This window comes from Leopardus geoffroyi, chromosome C3 (assembly GCF_018350155.1).
Source record: "Leopardus geoffroyi isolate Oge1 chromosome C3, O.geoffroyi_Oge1_pat1.0, whole genome shotgun sequence".
Classification (NCBI taxonomy): Eukaryota; Metazoa; Chordata; class Mammalia; order Carnivora; family Felidae; genus Leopardus; species Leopardus geoffroyi.
In genome coordinates, this window is record NC_059338.1 from 39,022,084 (window position 1) to 39,035,031 (window position 12,948).

At 36.7% G+C, this 12,948-nt stretch overlaps 1 protein-coding gene across 11 annotated transcripts in view; it reads left to right on the forward strand.

The window, feature by feature from the left end:
* Window positions 1-12,948, forward strand: part of RPS6KC1 (ribosomal protein S6 kinase C1) — a 225,490-nt gene that overhangs the window by 92,708 nt on the left and 119,834 nt on the right. For 8 of the 11 annotated variants that reach the window (XM_045452516.1, XM_045452515.1, XM_045452511.1 and 5 more), the window contains one exon: window positions 6,978-7,070. The exons of the other annotated variants lie outside the window; for them this stretch is intronic. In XM_045452516.1, coding sequence (XP_045308472.1) covers window positions 6,978-7,070 — 93 coding nt within the window. The remainder of the gene's footprint in view (window positions 1-6,977; window positions 7,071-12,948) is intronic. 11 annotated transcript variants of the gene reach the window in all.

The following is a 12,948-nucleotide window of genomic DNA, read 5'->3' on the forward strand; positions in this document are numbered from 1 at the left end:
TCTTTATATTAACTAAGGTTTTTTTTGGATACAATTTAAAAATCATATCTTCTAGAGATGGAAGAAAGTGCTTATTTTCTAAATTGACCTAAGATGCAGGTGGGCTTGTTCATATCCCAACTCTGTCCCTTGAAACCAATGGAGGATTGGGGAAGACACTGAACTCTCCAGTTCTTACCTTCAGTTTCTACATCTGAATAATGAGGATAATAGTTACTCCTTTCTGGGTTATTGTCAGGTTTAAATGAGTTAAAAAAAAAATCACTCATATATACAAGCACATACGTGCACACACACGCACACGCGCGCACACACACACACACACACACACACACAAATCCTGCAATTCAAGTGATTACCTCATAAAAAGACCAGCCTATAAATCAAGCTTATAAGAGTAGCTTAATAAGTTTTAGCCCTATTTTTCATCTTCCTTAATATACTGCTTTGTATGTTTTTTTTCGTATTTTTTAATGCTTATGTACTTTTTGACAGTTCTAACATGTGTCAGTTTTCTAGTTTAAAAATAGCCCAGTACTTCATCCTGATTCATTGGACCATTAAACTTTTTGTTGCTGATTTTCTGAGTCCTTTTCATTCTGCATATGGTCTTTTTAAAAAGTGCAGTTATCAAAACTATACTTATTAATGCGAATTTTCAGTGTGAAGTGTTTGATCATTACTTTTAGAACAAAAAAATTATATTCCAGCTTGGAAGTAATATACTTTTGTTACTTGTTTTTATATAATGAATATGTTTTAAATAAAATATCTGCTGTTTCATTTTCAGGTTGTTAATTATTCTGTGTTTGCCAATCTTTCCCTATTTTCTATCATTATTGTTTTAACTGTAGTATTATTTTTAACTCCTTATTATTTTATCTTTTTAAAATGCAGTATTGGGGCGCAGTCGGTTAAGCCTCCGACTTCAGCCAGGTCACGATCTCGCGGTCCGTGAGTTCGAGCCCCGCGTCGGGCTCTGGGCTGATGGCTCGGAGCCTGGAGCCTGTTTCCGATTCTGTGTCTCCCTCTCTCTCTGCCCCTCCCCCGTTCATGCCCTGTCTCCCTCTGTCCCAAAAATAAATAAACGTTGAAAAAAAAAAATTAAAAAAAAAATGCAGTATTTATCTAAAGATTACTTTGAATTCAATTCTTATTTTCTGTATTTTCTGTGGGGTTGACAACCCCCTTCCTATGTGCAATCCTGATGTGTACATTCTCACTTCCATATTTGGGGACAATTATAAAAGTATTAAATAGGATGGGCCTCTATGAACTTACTTGTTTTACTAATTCATCTTGTATGTAAATATTCTAAAAGTTTTAGAAAATTACTAGTATTCTATTCTTTCCATTAATGTTAACCTTGAATATTCTACCTATACTTACTCTTTTGAACTCCCTACTTATGCAGCCCCTATTACAGTTTCCCATAATCACTTCTGTGAACAATAATTTTTTTAATGTTTATTTGTTTATTTTTGAGAGGGAGAGAGAGAGAGAGAGAGAGAGAGAGAGAGAGCAAGCTAGCTAGCGGGGGAGTGACAGAGAGAGAATCCCAAGCAGGCTCCGTGCTGTCAGCACAGAGCCCAACGTGGGACTCTAACTCACAAGCTGCGAGATCATAACCTGAGCCAAAATCAAGAGTCAGGTGCTTAACTGACTGAGCCATCCAGGTGCCCCTGTGAACAATAATTTTTTAGGCAAATAAATAAGTGTAGGTTTGACTTGGGGAAAGGAACCATGAAGTATATCAGTCAGAAATTCCTTTCGAGCATAGCTTCTAATGAAAATAAAACAAAGGAAATCTAATAAAAAAGAACTGGTTGTATTAGATTATATATTAATTCACTAAGCATCTGTTAAGACTCTGTGTATACAGTATCAAACTAGATGTAGTTTGGAGTTATATAAAAGATGACAGTTTCTGCTTTTGCAAACCCTGTGTACCCAAAATATGTACCTCATTGAGGAAATGCTAGAATGATAAGAGCCGTGTAGAATAATGGGAACTTGTATCAGAAAGGGTAAAAAGGACTAACTAGTGAATCAAATTTGATATGCCAGGACTTTTTTCAATTCTTAGGCAAGGAGGCTACAGGACAGTTTTTCTAGCTAGAACAAGATGTTTCTCTTTTATGGTTAGTATATGCTTTTTATTTCACTTCTGTATTTTATGCTCTCAAACCTGGCCCTTATTTAGGTCAGGGACAAGCTCGATTATTTTCTTATCTATTATTTAACTTAAATGTCTTCGAGAGTTTCTTGATTAGTGTGGTGAATTCATTATTTTCTTCTTTAACCATCTCTGGGCCTTAGTTTCAACCAACGCATTCAGAGGATTGGTATAAATGATTTTTGAGGCCCATTAGCTCTTAAATTCTGTGCAAAAGCAGATATTATTTCCATTTTGAATGCATGTGCCAACACTTCTTTCTAGTCTGGTTGATTAGGAAAATAAAGGGATCCTTTCTGGTTTAAAATTTTTTTTGTTGATTCTTGTGTTCCCCTTTGGTGAAGTCCAGGTCATGACTCACTCCACCCGAGTTTTCTGTGGTGATTTCAGCTTTTGCTTTGTTTATTTATGAGACTCTTGTGGTAAAAATAAAAGTTCTAAATTTCCCAGTCATACATGGTAATATCCTTTTTTAAAAAGGGCAGAAAGGAGCCCTCTTTGACTCTTGGTTTTCTTCATTACTTCCTTATTAATAGGCTCTAGGAAAACTTAAGGGGAAGGTTTCAGAAAAAAAGGAAATGAATTTTGTTTAAAGTAAAAGTCTTGACTGACAGAGACAGAGTCCTTTTTCTTTTCCTTTTTTTTTTTTTTTTTAATTGGAGAGGACTTTGAATGATTTAAGAATTAATATATTTTTAAAATTTTTATTTTTTTTTTGAGAGAGAGTGCAAGCTGGGGAGGGCCAGAGAGAGGGGGACATAGGATCCGAAGCGGGCTTTGCGCTGACAGCAGTGGGCCTGTTGTGGTGCTTGAACTCACGAACTGCGAGATCGTGACCTGAGCTGAAGTCGGATGCTCAACTGACTGAGCCATCCAGGTGCCCCAAGAATTAATATTCAGAGGGAATTTTCCTGGAAAAGACTTGTAAAATCATTTTTGCTCTTTTTAGCTCTAGGAATAATAACTCAAGATCATGGAAACTTAGAAAAAGGTAGTAAATGGTCTAAATTTAGGACATAAAATACTGTGTAGTTTGTAAAGTATGAATACATATTTTGCCATACAGTTAAACAAGGTGTAAATGAAAATTAATATGTAAAATGTATGCCTTTCCTGAATATTTGTAGAGTTTTGAGTACAATTACTGTGATACTGAAAATATTTTTTCTGTTGTGCATTTTGTTGACTGGTATTATTGGTATTTCTCACTTCTTCCTTAGGAAATATTTTAAAATGAGTATCGTGTCACCCTTAGTGAGACGTAGACAAAGCAGAGATGGCAGTCAGGGCCATTCCACATCAGTAATAGTACTACAGTGAAGACACATCCTTGAAATGTGATGGAAGAGAGTCTAGGACATGGGGTTTGAGGGTTAATAAGTTGCCGGTGAAATTCTTGGCAAAGCCAAAAATTTACGGGTGAAACCAAGTTAAGAAACTAGTGTAGCTAGCCATCAGGTTTTAGAGTGTGCGTTCTCGATATGTTTTTTGTAAAGTGCTTTCCTTTTACCCTTATCTTCCCCCACTCCAAAATGGTGGCTTATTCTTCTTAGGTTAAGGACAGGTAGCTAACCGTATTCTGGAAGTGGTTGGTGGACCAGTAGCATCAGCATCACCTGTTAGCTTGTTGGAAATGCAGAATTGTAGCCTCTCTCAGACTGACCGAATCAGAATCTCCATTTTAACAAGGTCCTCAGGTGATGCATAGACACGTTGAAGTTTAAGTACTGCACTAACAGCTTGGTAAGAACAGAGGTAGATGTTATCAAGAAAAGGGAATAATACCAAGCGAAGAAGACTGTGGGCAGGGTAAACGACAACTTTAAAGAAGCCAACCAAAGTAAGGATAAGCGTCACTTAGCCATTTAGAGAATGTAGAACAGAAATAGTAAATAGATTTTACTAGTGTGTTAACTCCAATCCCCTGGTCATGGCTGCCAAGAACACTGTCTTGTGAGACAGAGTGTGAGATTAACAGAGATATCTGCCGTGGGCTTGAACGGTTGAGTGATATGTATTTGCCATCTTTGGATTTGAAGATTGTTGGGTCATCGTACATTCTTCTATCATAAGATCTATCATGTACTCTCTCCCCCCCGCTCCTTGCTTCTCTAGGCATGTTCTGCTACAGTAGTTAATATACGTAAGTGAAAATTTGACCTTTCTCATTAAGGAAATCAGCCATGTTTCCTAGAAATACACTATATTCTCCCATCCCTCATTCCCTTAGCATTGGCTGGAGTTTCCCCAAACAATGTTATAATATTTAATAAGTAAGATGTAATCCCTTCTTATCTATCATCTAGTTTTGTCATCTTAAACAAATTGCTTAACCTTGCCGCTTCTCAGTTTTCTCATCTGAAAAAAAAAAAAAAGAGAGAGAACATTGGACTTGATCTCTGTCTCTTTCTGTTCTTAAAATTCTGTGGATTTATGTTTCCTTTTGCCATCTGAAAAAAGGAATAGATCTATAGGGATTCTACCCAATTTAAGCGCCGCGTATAAGGAATACAGGATTTCTTATTGATGATTTTATTTCATGATCTTTCTTTGTTCATTTCTCTGATCTTAAACTTTTATAGATGGTTAAAGTGGAAAGAGACCTTTAATGATCACTTTGCCTTTGGTCTTTCCCCATTACAATTTCACCATTCCCATCTTTGCAGAAGTAACCTTACTAAATCACTGTTTTCATTAGGTTGTTTCTCATACAAAAACTTGTTTTGTAGACTCTGGAGAATATGGTCCAGACCTGGCATTCAAGGCCTGTGAAAACTGACAGACCCTAAGTGCATAATTTTATTTTCCTTTGTTCTACAATCGGAACATTTTCCCCCCACCAGACCAGTTTCCTTCCAATCCTGTATATAATATCCTTTCCTAATCTAATTTCAACATAGCATTTAAAATAATTTTTAGTTCCACTTCTTTCTGAGTTTATCATATACTAGTGACTTATCTGTATAGTCTTGTATTTTTAAAAAATGTTTTATTATTATTTAATTTTTTCATATATTTGGCTTATCTCTTCAAATAAGTAATAAACTTCTTATAGCTGGGGATCATGCCTTTCGATGGCTTATATTCTTTCAGTTATCATGCACATAGTAGACACATGGTAATTATTCACTGAAAGGTGCAGTTTATAAAGATTTTGTAGTTTGCTATCTTTGCTCTTGATTACCACAGTGAACCAAAATCTTTCTTTGGAAAAACTGGAAGATCCAATGACATCAGTGAGTAAGAAGGTATAAGGTATAAATCAATAGGAGGCATGGATGTTAGATGCATTTGGCTGTATTTTCAAAGATGAATGTAATGGATAAATTATCATCTAAAGTATTATTTCCCCCTATAACTTTTCCTTAACAGTTCTCTTACCAGAAATCACAAGCAGTTCTTACTCTTCCTTAATAATAGAATAGGGAGAGATTAATTTTAATTATCAGAATGTGTTGTGGAGTAGAAAGACTACAAGCAGTATAGTAGGAAGTTGGGGAACATCACCTCTTCAGGCACACCGAAGTTGGTATTTGCTTGCTAAACCTAAAAACAAACAAATATTTGAAAGCAATTAGAATTGCTGCTTTAAAAAAAAAAATGCTGCTTTTAGAAAATTTCACAAATGGTAGTTTTTCCAGTTGTAAATGACACCTGATTTATCTGTGTAACCTCCTTCCCTTGTTTTCCTCCTCTCTTCCTCCTTCCCCTCTTTTCTGCTTTTCCTGTCTCCTGACTAACACACAAGGCACTGAGAGTATAAAGATGAATAAGGTATATTTCCTGTTCTCAGGGAGCTTCCTATCTAGTGATATTGGTCTGTACAAGGACTTGAAGTATCAAAAATGGTGTTTCAATAACTATTAATCATGACATTTGATTAACCAGGAGAGTTGTCTTCCATTCACGGGGAGAACAATGTTCCTGCATATTCTGATAGATTTCAGACAACAAAAAATGTCTTACTTTACTGATTGACATGGAAAAACTAAGACCAATGGATAGGGAGTAAGGTTTATTCTTTTACTATGTGTGGTACTGAAATAATCCCTTCCTGTTTTCACTGATCTTTTTTGTAGCCAACAGACCTAGTTTTCCACATCACACATGTTCAGATATTAAAACAAATTTTTTTCTCCTGTAAGTCATTTCTTTTCTATGCTTGAACAACCTTAGTTGTAACGATTATTGATTGTATGATGGAGTTTCTTAATTTTTCACCATTGTTGACAGTTCTGGTTAAACTTGAATCTGCCAATCGCCTTAAAATACATAAGTATATATTTATAAAGTAACATTAAAGGACTGTAGTTTCATGATGAGAAAGAATGACTTGTGTTCCCTCTCTCCCCAGGTTTATCGATTATAACATTGTTTTTTAGTACCCCCCTTCTAAATTACTCTTGAGCCATCTGGGGTAAATATAAGGCTGTGATTGGTGGTTGTCTTAGTTACCCATTTGTTACAAAGTTTCCTTACAGCTGTACAGTTTTGAATTGAATTACTGCTCTAGAAACTATATCAGCTCATTATTTTTTCTTTTTAAAATTTTGTTTTCGATGTTATCATGATTTATTTACTTGCAACTTTTTTCTTGCTTTTTCTTTTTGATTTTCTTTCTTTTTGATTTTATTATTTTTTTTATTTTACATTACAGACAAACAGAAACTTCCTCCTTTCATCTTTCCATTCTCTGATTTATGATAAATTTAGTTTCCTTTGGCCTGGCATTTGCTTCAGCAGGCAGTCTTCCTTCAAGTACCTCCCTGATTGATGTGTAATCTTTGATATCTTCCATTAGCCTCCAGGATCACTAAGTTCAAGGCCCCCTTGGAACCTAAGGAGCCCTGCCGAGGAGCTGAAGGCCTTCAGAGTCCTTGGGGTGATTGACAAGGTAATTCTTCAGTGTCTCTTCAAGAGTTCAGTCATAAATCGACTGCATGCTGACATTATGTCTTTGAAGCTTTGGATCTTAAGGATATGAAACAAAAGGAGAAAATGACTCAAATGCATCTGCACTTTAAAATAACAAAAGCAGAAAAGAAAAAGCTTTTATCTAAGCAATTCATGTAAGGTCATGCAAAATATATTTGAGCTAACGGAGAAGGTGCATATTTGTTGGCATTCGGTTGAGTAAGGGGTTTTGGTTTTATAAACCTGCTAGAGCAGAGTAAAGATACACTTTTTGTTAGTTACAAAAACTTGTTAGTCAGTAGTTTTCAGCCTTAACTGGTATAGTCAATCTAATGATCAAAAAGTAAAAATGGCACCCTCCTAAGACCTACCGTTTACTGAGTACTTACAATGTGTTGGCCGTACACAGGCGTTTCATATAAAACAACTTGCTTAATCCTTCTCACAACCCTGCTTTTTGCATCATGTTGGGAAAGTGATGTGTAGAACAGGGTAAGTAACTTGCCCAGAAATCAGATGGCTAACTTAGGGTAGTACTGGAATTCAAACCTAGAGATTTGTGACTCCAAAAACAGTGTTTTTTTCCAGCACATGCCTCCCCCCCCCCTGCCCCCCCACCCCCCCATCTCCTTTACTTTTGTATTTGGAATAAAAATAAAGAGATAACAAAGATATCTGCTATTGACTTTTTCCACATTTGGTGACATCTCAGATATGCCAAAAATTCACAGTACTGGCAGAGACTTTACAAGTGTAATTTAAAAACCACACACTGGGCGCCTGGGTGGCTCAGTTGGCTGAACATCTGACTTTGGCTCAGGTCATGATCTGGCGATTCATTGGGTTCGGGCCCTGCATTGGGCTCTGTGCTGATAGCTCAGAGCCTGGAGCGTGCTTCAGATTCTGTGTCTCCCTCTCTCTCTGCCTCTTGCCTGCTCACACTCTGTCTGTCTCTCTCTCTCAAAAAAAAAAAAAAAAAAAAAAAAAAAATAGAACAATAAAAAAAAATAAATAAAAAGTAAAAATCACACACAATGAACCGTGTTTTAAGTATATTTGGTCAACCATCACCTTACCTTTCAGAGTAAAAGAAAATATTTTATTTAATATTAAGATATAAATTAATTTAGGCCTTTTTTTCTATTAACCATCTTTTATGAAGCACATCAGTGGTCATTTGTAACTTAATGTTCGTTGAGTACTTCTTGTGTGCTAAAGTATGCATGTGATTCGTTGCTAAAACTGAACAATATGCAGTGTATCTCAGGTAATTTAGATGGAGCTAATGGTTTGAGCTATTCCAAAGGGAACATTGGGTTCAATATTACCTGAACCTCTCAGTCTTATTATAAGCATTGTTTTTCTCGAATAAATTCATATAACTGAATTATGTCTTAAAGAGTTCTAAGCAGTAGGTCTTTTTAGCTTGAAATATTTCTTTGAAATATTTCTAGCTTTTCCAGTTTGGAGAATGATCTGTTTGAGAGTACAGAGAAGCAAAATAAGAACTGAATAGTTCGTAGGTTCTTGGATTTCTGTGCAAGCAAATATACTTTTTTTGATGTGCAATGTCTGTCCCCTCCCTTTGATCTGCTTGTTTTGATAAAATATGACCTTTCATTGCTATGCTCTAATCATGAGTGAGTCACCTCAAAATCCTGCTAATAGCTATGAGTCTCATAGGTTTATCTAAACAAGCACCTTCAGCAGAGGAGGAATTCCAGAATTCTGTGCTGATGCATAATTTGCTACTGTCTTTATTCTGTTAGCCCGGAGAGTATGTTTGGTGTTGAGAAGGTGACATTTAACTTTTCAAAGTAGAGATAACTAAATATGTATTTGGGAATTAATAGGCTTTGCAAATAATCTTTTAAAATTTATAAGTCTTCATAAAAACATGAATAGATTTTTAAAAATTTGAATTTTTAAAAAATGTTTATTTTTGAGAGAGAGAGAGAGAGAGAGAGAGAGAGAGCAAGTGAGAGAGGGGCAGAGAGAGAGGGAGATAGATGATCTGAAGCATGCTTTGCCCCCAGAGTGCAGAGCCCTATGCAGAACTCGAACTCACGCACCGTAAGTTCATGACCTGAGCCAAAACCAAGAGTTGGATGCTTAACCAACTGAGCCACCCAGACACCCCAGAAAGTTTGAATTTTTTAAAGATAAGTTCTTTTCCATTTGGCTTTTAGAAATTGGAAGATTGGAACAACAGTGTTGAATAAATTGAAATGGCTAGAAAATACACAGGATACATTAATCTAGCCTGTACAGACTACAGTTTGTCTGATTCTATCTCATTACAGTATTTGTTCTTTATGAGTTATTTTGAGTGTTGTTGTCTATTAACTTAGGAAAGTAAAATTTCCCTTGAGAATAGGATTTTACAGACTTTTATATAGGAAGTCAATAAAGCAAATTTGTTCATCCGTATCTAGACCATAAGCTCCATTAGAACAAGATCTTGTCTGTCTTGCTCTTTATGTTCTCAGTGCCTAGAATCATGCTTGGCACCTAATGGGTGTTTACTAAATATTTGTTGAAGGAATAAATTGAACCTTAAATAATTTTAAATACATCATATATAGAGTGACACCTACTGGTATAATATGAGACTGCTCCCTAGTTCCATTGCCCCATAGGTGTATCTTGGTCTGGTATTCAAAGGGAAATAAATGATTTTCTGTTCTTTAATTGGGCTTACAAAACCCATCATTAATATATATGTACAACAAGGAATTTAAGCATTAGGGATCTTGCAATATAAATAAGCTTGTGAACATTTAAGAGCAAGAATAATCAGGCTAGTGAAGACCCTCAAAATCATACAAAGAATAGCTAAAAAAATGAGGTATGGTTAACCTGATAAAAACACATGTGTTCTTCCTTTCTTTGGAGGGCTATCCAGGATAGCATGATTAAATACTGTTTGTTCAAATCTTAAGGGTGAAAGGAAGTATTAATTATGCCAGATCAAGAGGTGCAAACTAAGATCACCTTAGGCAAACCAGGATGTCTGGTTTTCCTGGAAAGAAGGTAGTCAAGGATAAGACTTGTTAATATCCCCATGGGATACAACCAGAACTAAATGAGTACAAGTTTTCAAAGTTTAGCTAATGCTTAAAGATGCCTTTTAAGAATTAGGATTGACCAAAGGCTGACTGGATTTCATCATACTTATTTGTTTCATGTCCTTAGAGAGATTCAAGCAAAGGCTGAAGAGTCACTGGTGGGGATGTTCTAGAAGGAATTCAAGCACTGGAGGGAGTTTTACATTAGATAAAGATTTCTTTTAGCCCTCAGATTCACTTACACACAGTCTTCATGTAGTAATAGCAAGGGAAGGTAGAAATTAGTAGAAAACTAATACTTGGATGAAAAGGATGGATTGCTGGTGTTTTCACATAAATTTGTGCACGTGTGGGTGCAAACTTTTGTGTTTCTATGCATGAGGTATATAGGTTTAAGAATTGCTTATGTATAGCTAATTTGCAGTTGAGTTAGAAGTCTGGATTGGTCATTTAGTACTAGAATGCCCAAGTGTAGGGAAAGTTTCTGAGAAAGTTCACTATTGTGTAACTTAACAATTAAAAGGATAAAGGAGGGGCACCTTGGTGGCTCAGTCAGTTAAGCTTCTGACCTCGGCTCAGGTCATGATCTTGTGGTTTGTGAGTTTGAGCCGCATATTGGGCTCTCCACTGTCAGCACAGAGCTGGCTTTGGATTCTCTGCCTCCCTTTCTCTTTGCCCCTCCCCCACTCACACTCTATCTCTCTCCCCCAAATAAATAAATGTTAAAAAAAAAAAAAAAGGATAAAGGAGTCTGTAGTCTAGTAAACAGTAAAGTAGTAGGGGCAGTTTCCTGGTTTTGATATTGTGCTATAGCTATATAAGATATCATCATTGGGAGAAGCTGAGTGAAGGGTACATGGGACTCTACTATTTTTGTAACTTCCTGTGGGTTTAAAAAAGAGTTAAATAAAAGGGGGGGGGGTGCTGCAAGGAAGATGCTGAGTTAACCATCTGAGTAATAATACCAAGATGTGATCCCTTCATGTCTAGTTAACTCTACTGGGTTTTGTGTAGCCAGACTCATCCTGCATGTGGGTGTGTGTATGGTGTTTTCAAGGTCAACCCTTGAAGATGGTATGGCTGGATTGCTCAAATTCATTGTCACTCCTTGAAAAACAAGTTCAACAGGATGCTTTAGAAGTCATTGTTATGAGACACCACATACTTTGTAAACTAATGACTATTTATTACATCAAGTGTTTAGGTATTTTGTAATCAAGGTAGCTCCTGAACTTATCCTAAGCTTGCCAGTCAGAATTCTTAGGTTGACTTGCCATTGGAAAAATATAATTTTAGCGAAAATATTTTTGAGAACATTTGTGGAGATTGTTCAAATTGAGTAGATGTTGAGAGAACCTTAAAAAACAAGTACAAAACAAATACTTATTTTTTAAGTTTCCTAAATAATATTTTCTATGATGCTCTATGGGTAAACTGTCCTTATTGAGAACACAGAAGCATCAATATTTGGGTATTTGCTCATTGAGGGAACATTGGGTTGAGCTGTATTCATAGGACCTTATCCTTTATTTAAATAAACAGTGTGGCAAAAATATTGCCTAAATGATAGATTACAAGTGTTGCACTTTTGCTTGTAGAAAGATGGAATTGAGATCCTTTTCCCTATTTTTTCTGCTAAGTCTAACTAAACTCTGGATGTTATACAGAAAACAAACAAGAAGACTGGACACTGGAGAGTAGAAGGAAGACTGGCTAAGGGCTATGTGGTGGTGAATTCCCTGTACTTTCTTTTCCTCACATATTCCAGACTGGATGTTAGAGAAATGGGCAACTCAGCAAAGTTAGTAGACACAGACAAAAAACAAACTTAGCAAAAGTGTGGTCTTTCTGAGCAAAGGACTATGAAATGGGCAGCTTAGTAAGACAGAAAACTTTTAGACAGTAACCACTCTACTCCAGCTAACCCCACAGAAAAACTTTGGCACTATCCCACCATCACTAGCAGAGACCATGTGAGGTGCCTAGACTTTCATTCTTGCAAGGCTGCATTGAGGTGCTGCATCCCCCCTGTTGGGGTGGTGGGGATCTGGAACTTGTATCCCCACTGGGCTGAAATGACACATATCAATTGTGATCACTTGGGAAGCCTGGACTTTTAGCCCTGCCTGGTGGTAAAGAGGCTCCCCTTGCTTTCCCCGCTGTGGTAATGTTAGAGGAGGGCTGGTAGAGATTCCGGGTTTGACCACTACCCAGTGATAGTGAAGCCACCTCCCACCTGGTGTAAAATGAAGGCTACGTGAGGAACAGTGATGAGGTGCCTCTGTTCTTGCCAGGATGGTAGCAGCAGAGGCCTGATCTCCTACCCCTACCTAGCAATAAGCAGGAGTCCCACTTTCCTCCCTCAGATATCCGTGAAAGCCAAAAAGGGAACCCGAACTTCCATTGCTACCTGGTAGTAACAGACCGATTATCTCTTTCCGCCATCAGAATCATGTCAGGAAAGGACTTCTAAAATACAAAATTTTATGAGATGCAGAGTCTTATAATATGTCTGAAATATCCAGGCTTCAATAGAAAATCGTGGATAAAAAATAATCAGCTGATACCAACACTGAGGTGACACAGATGCTAGACTTATCTGACAAAGACTTTAAAGCAGCCATCATAAAAATACTTCCGTGAGCAATTACAAGCACATATGAAACAAACAAAAAAGTAGGAAGTCTCAACAAAGAAATAGAAGATACAAAGAAAAACCAGATGGAAGCTTTAGAACTGAAAAATACAGTTAAGAAAGGTGAAGACAGACCTCAGTGGGCTCAACAGCAG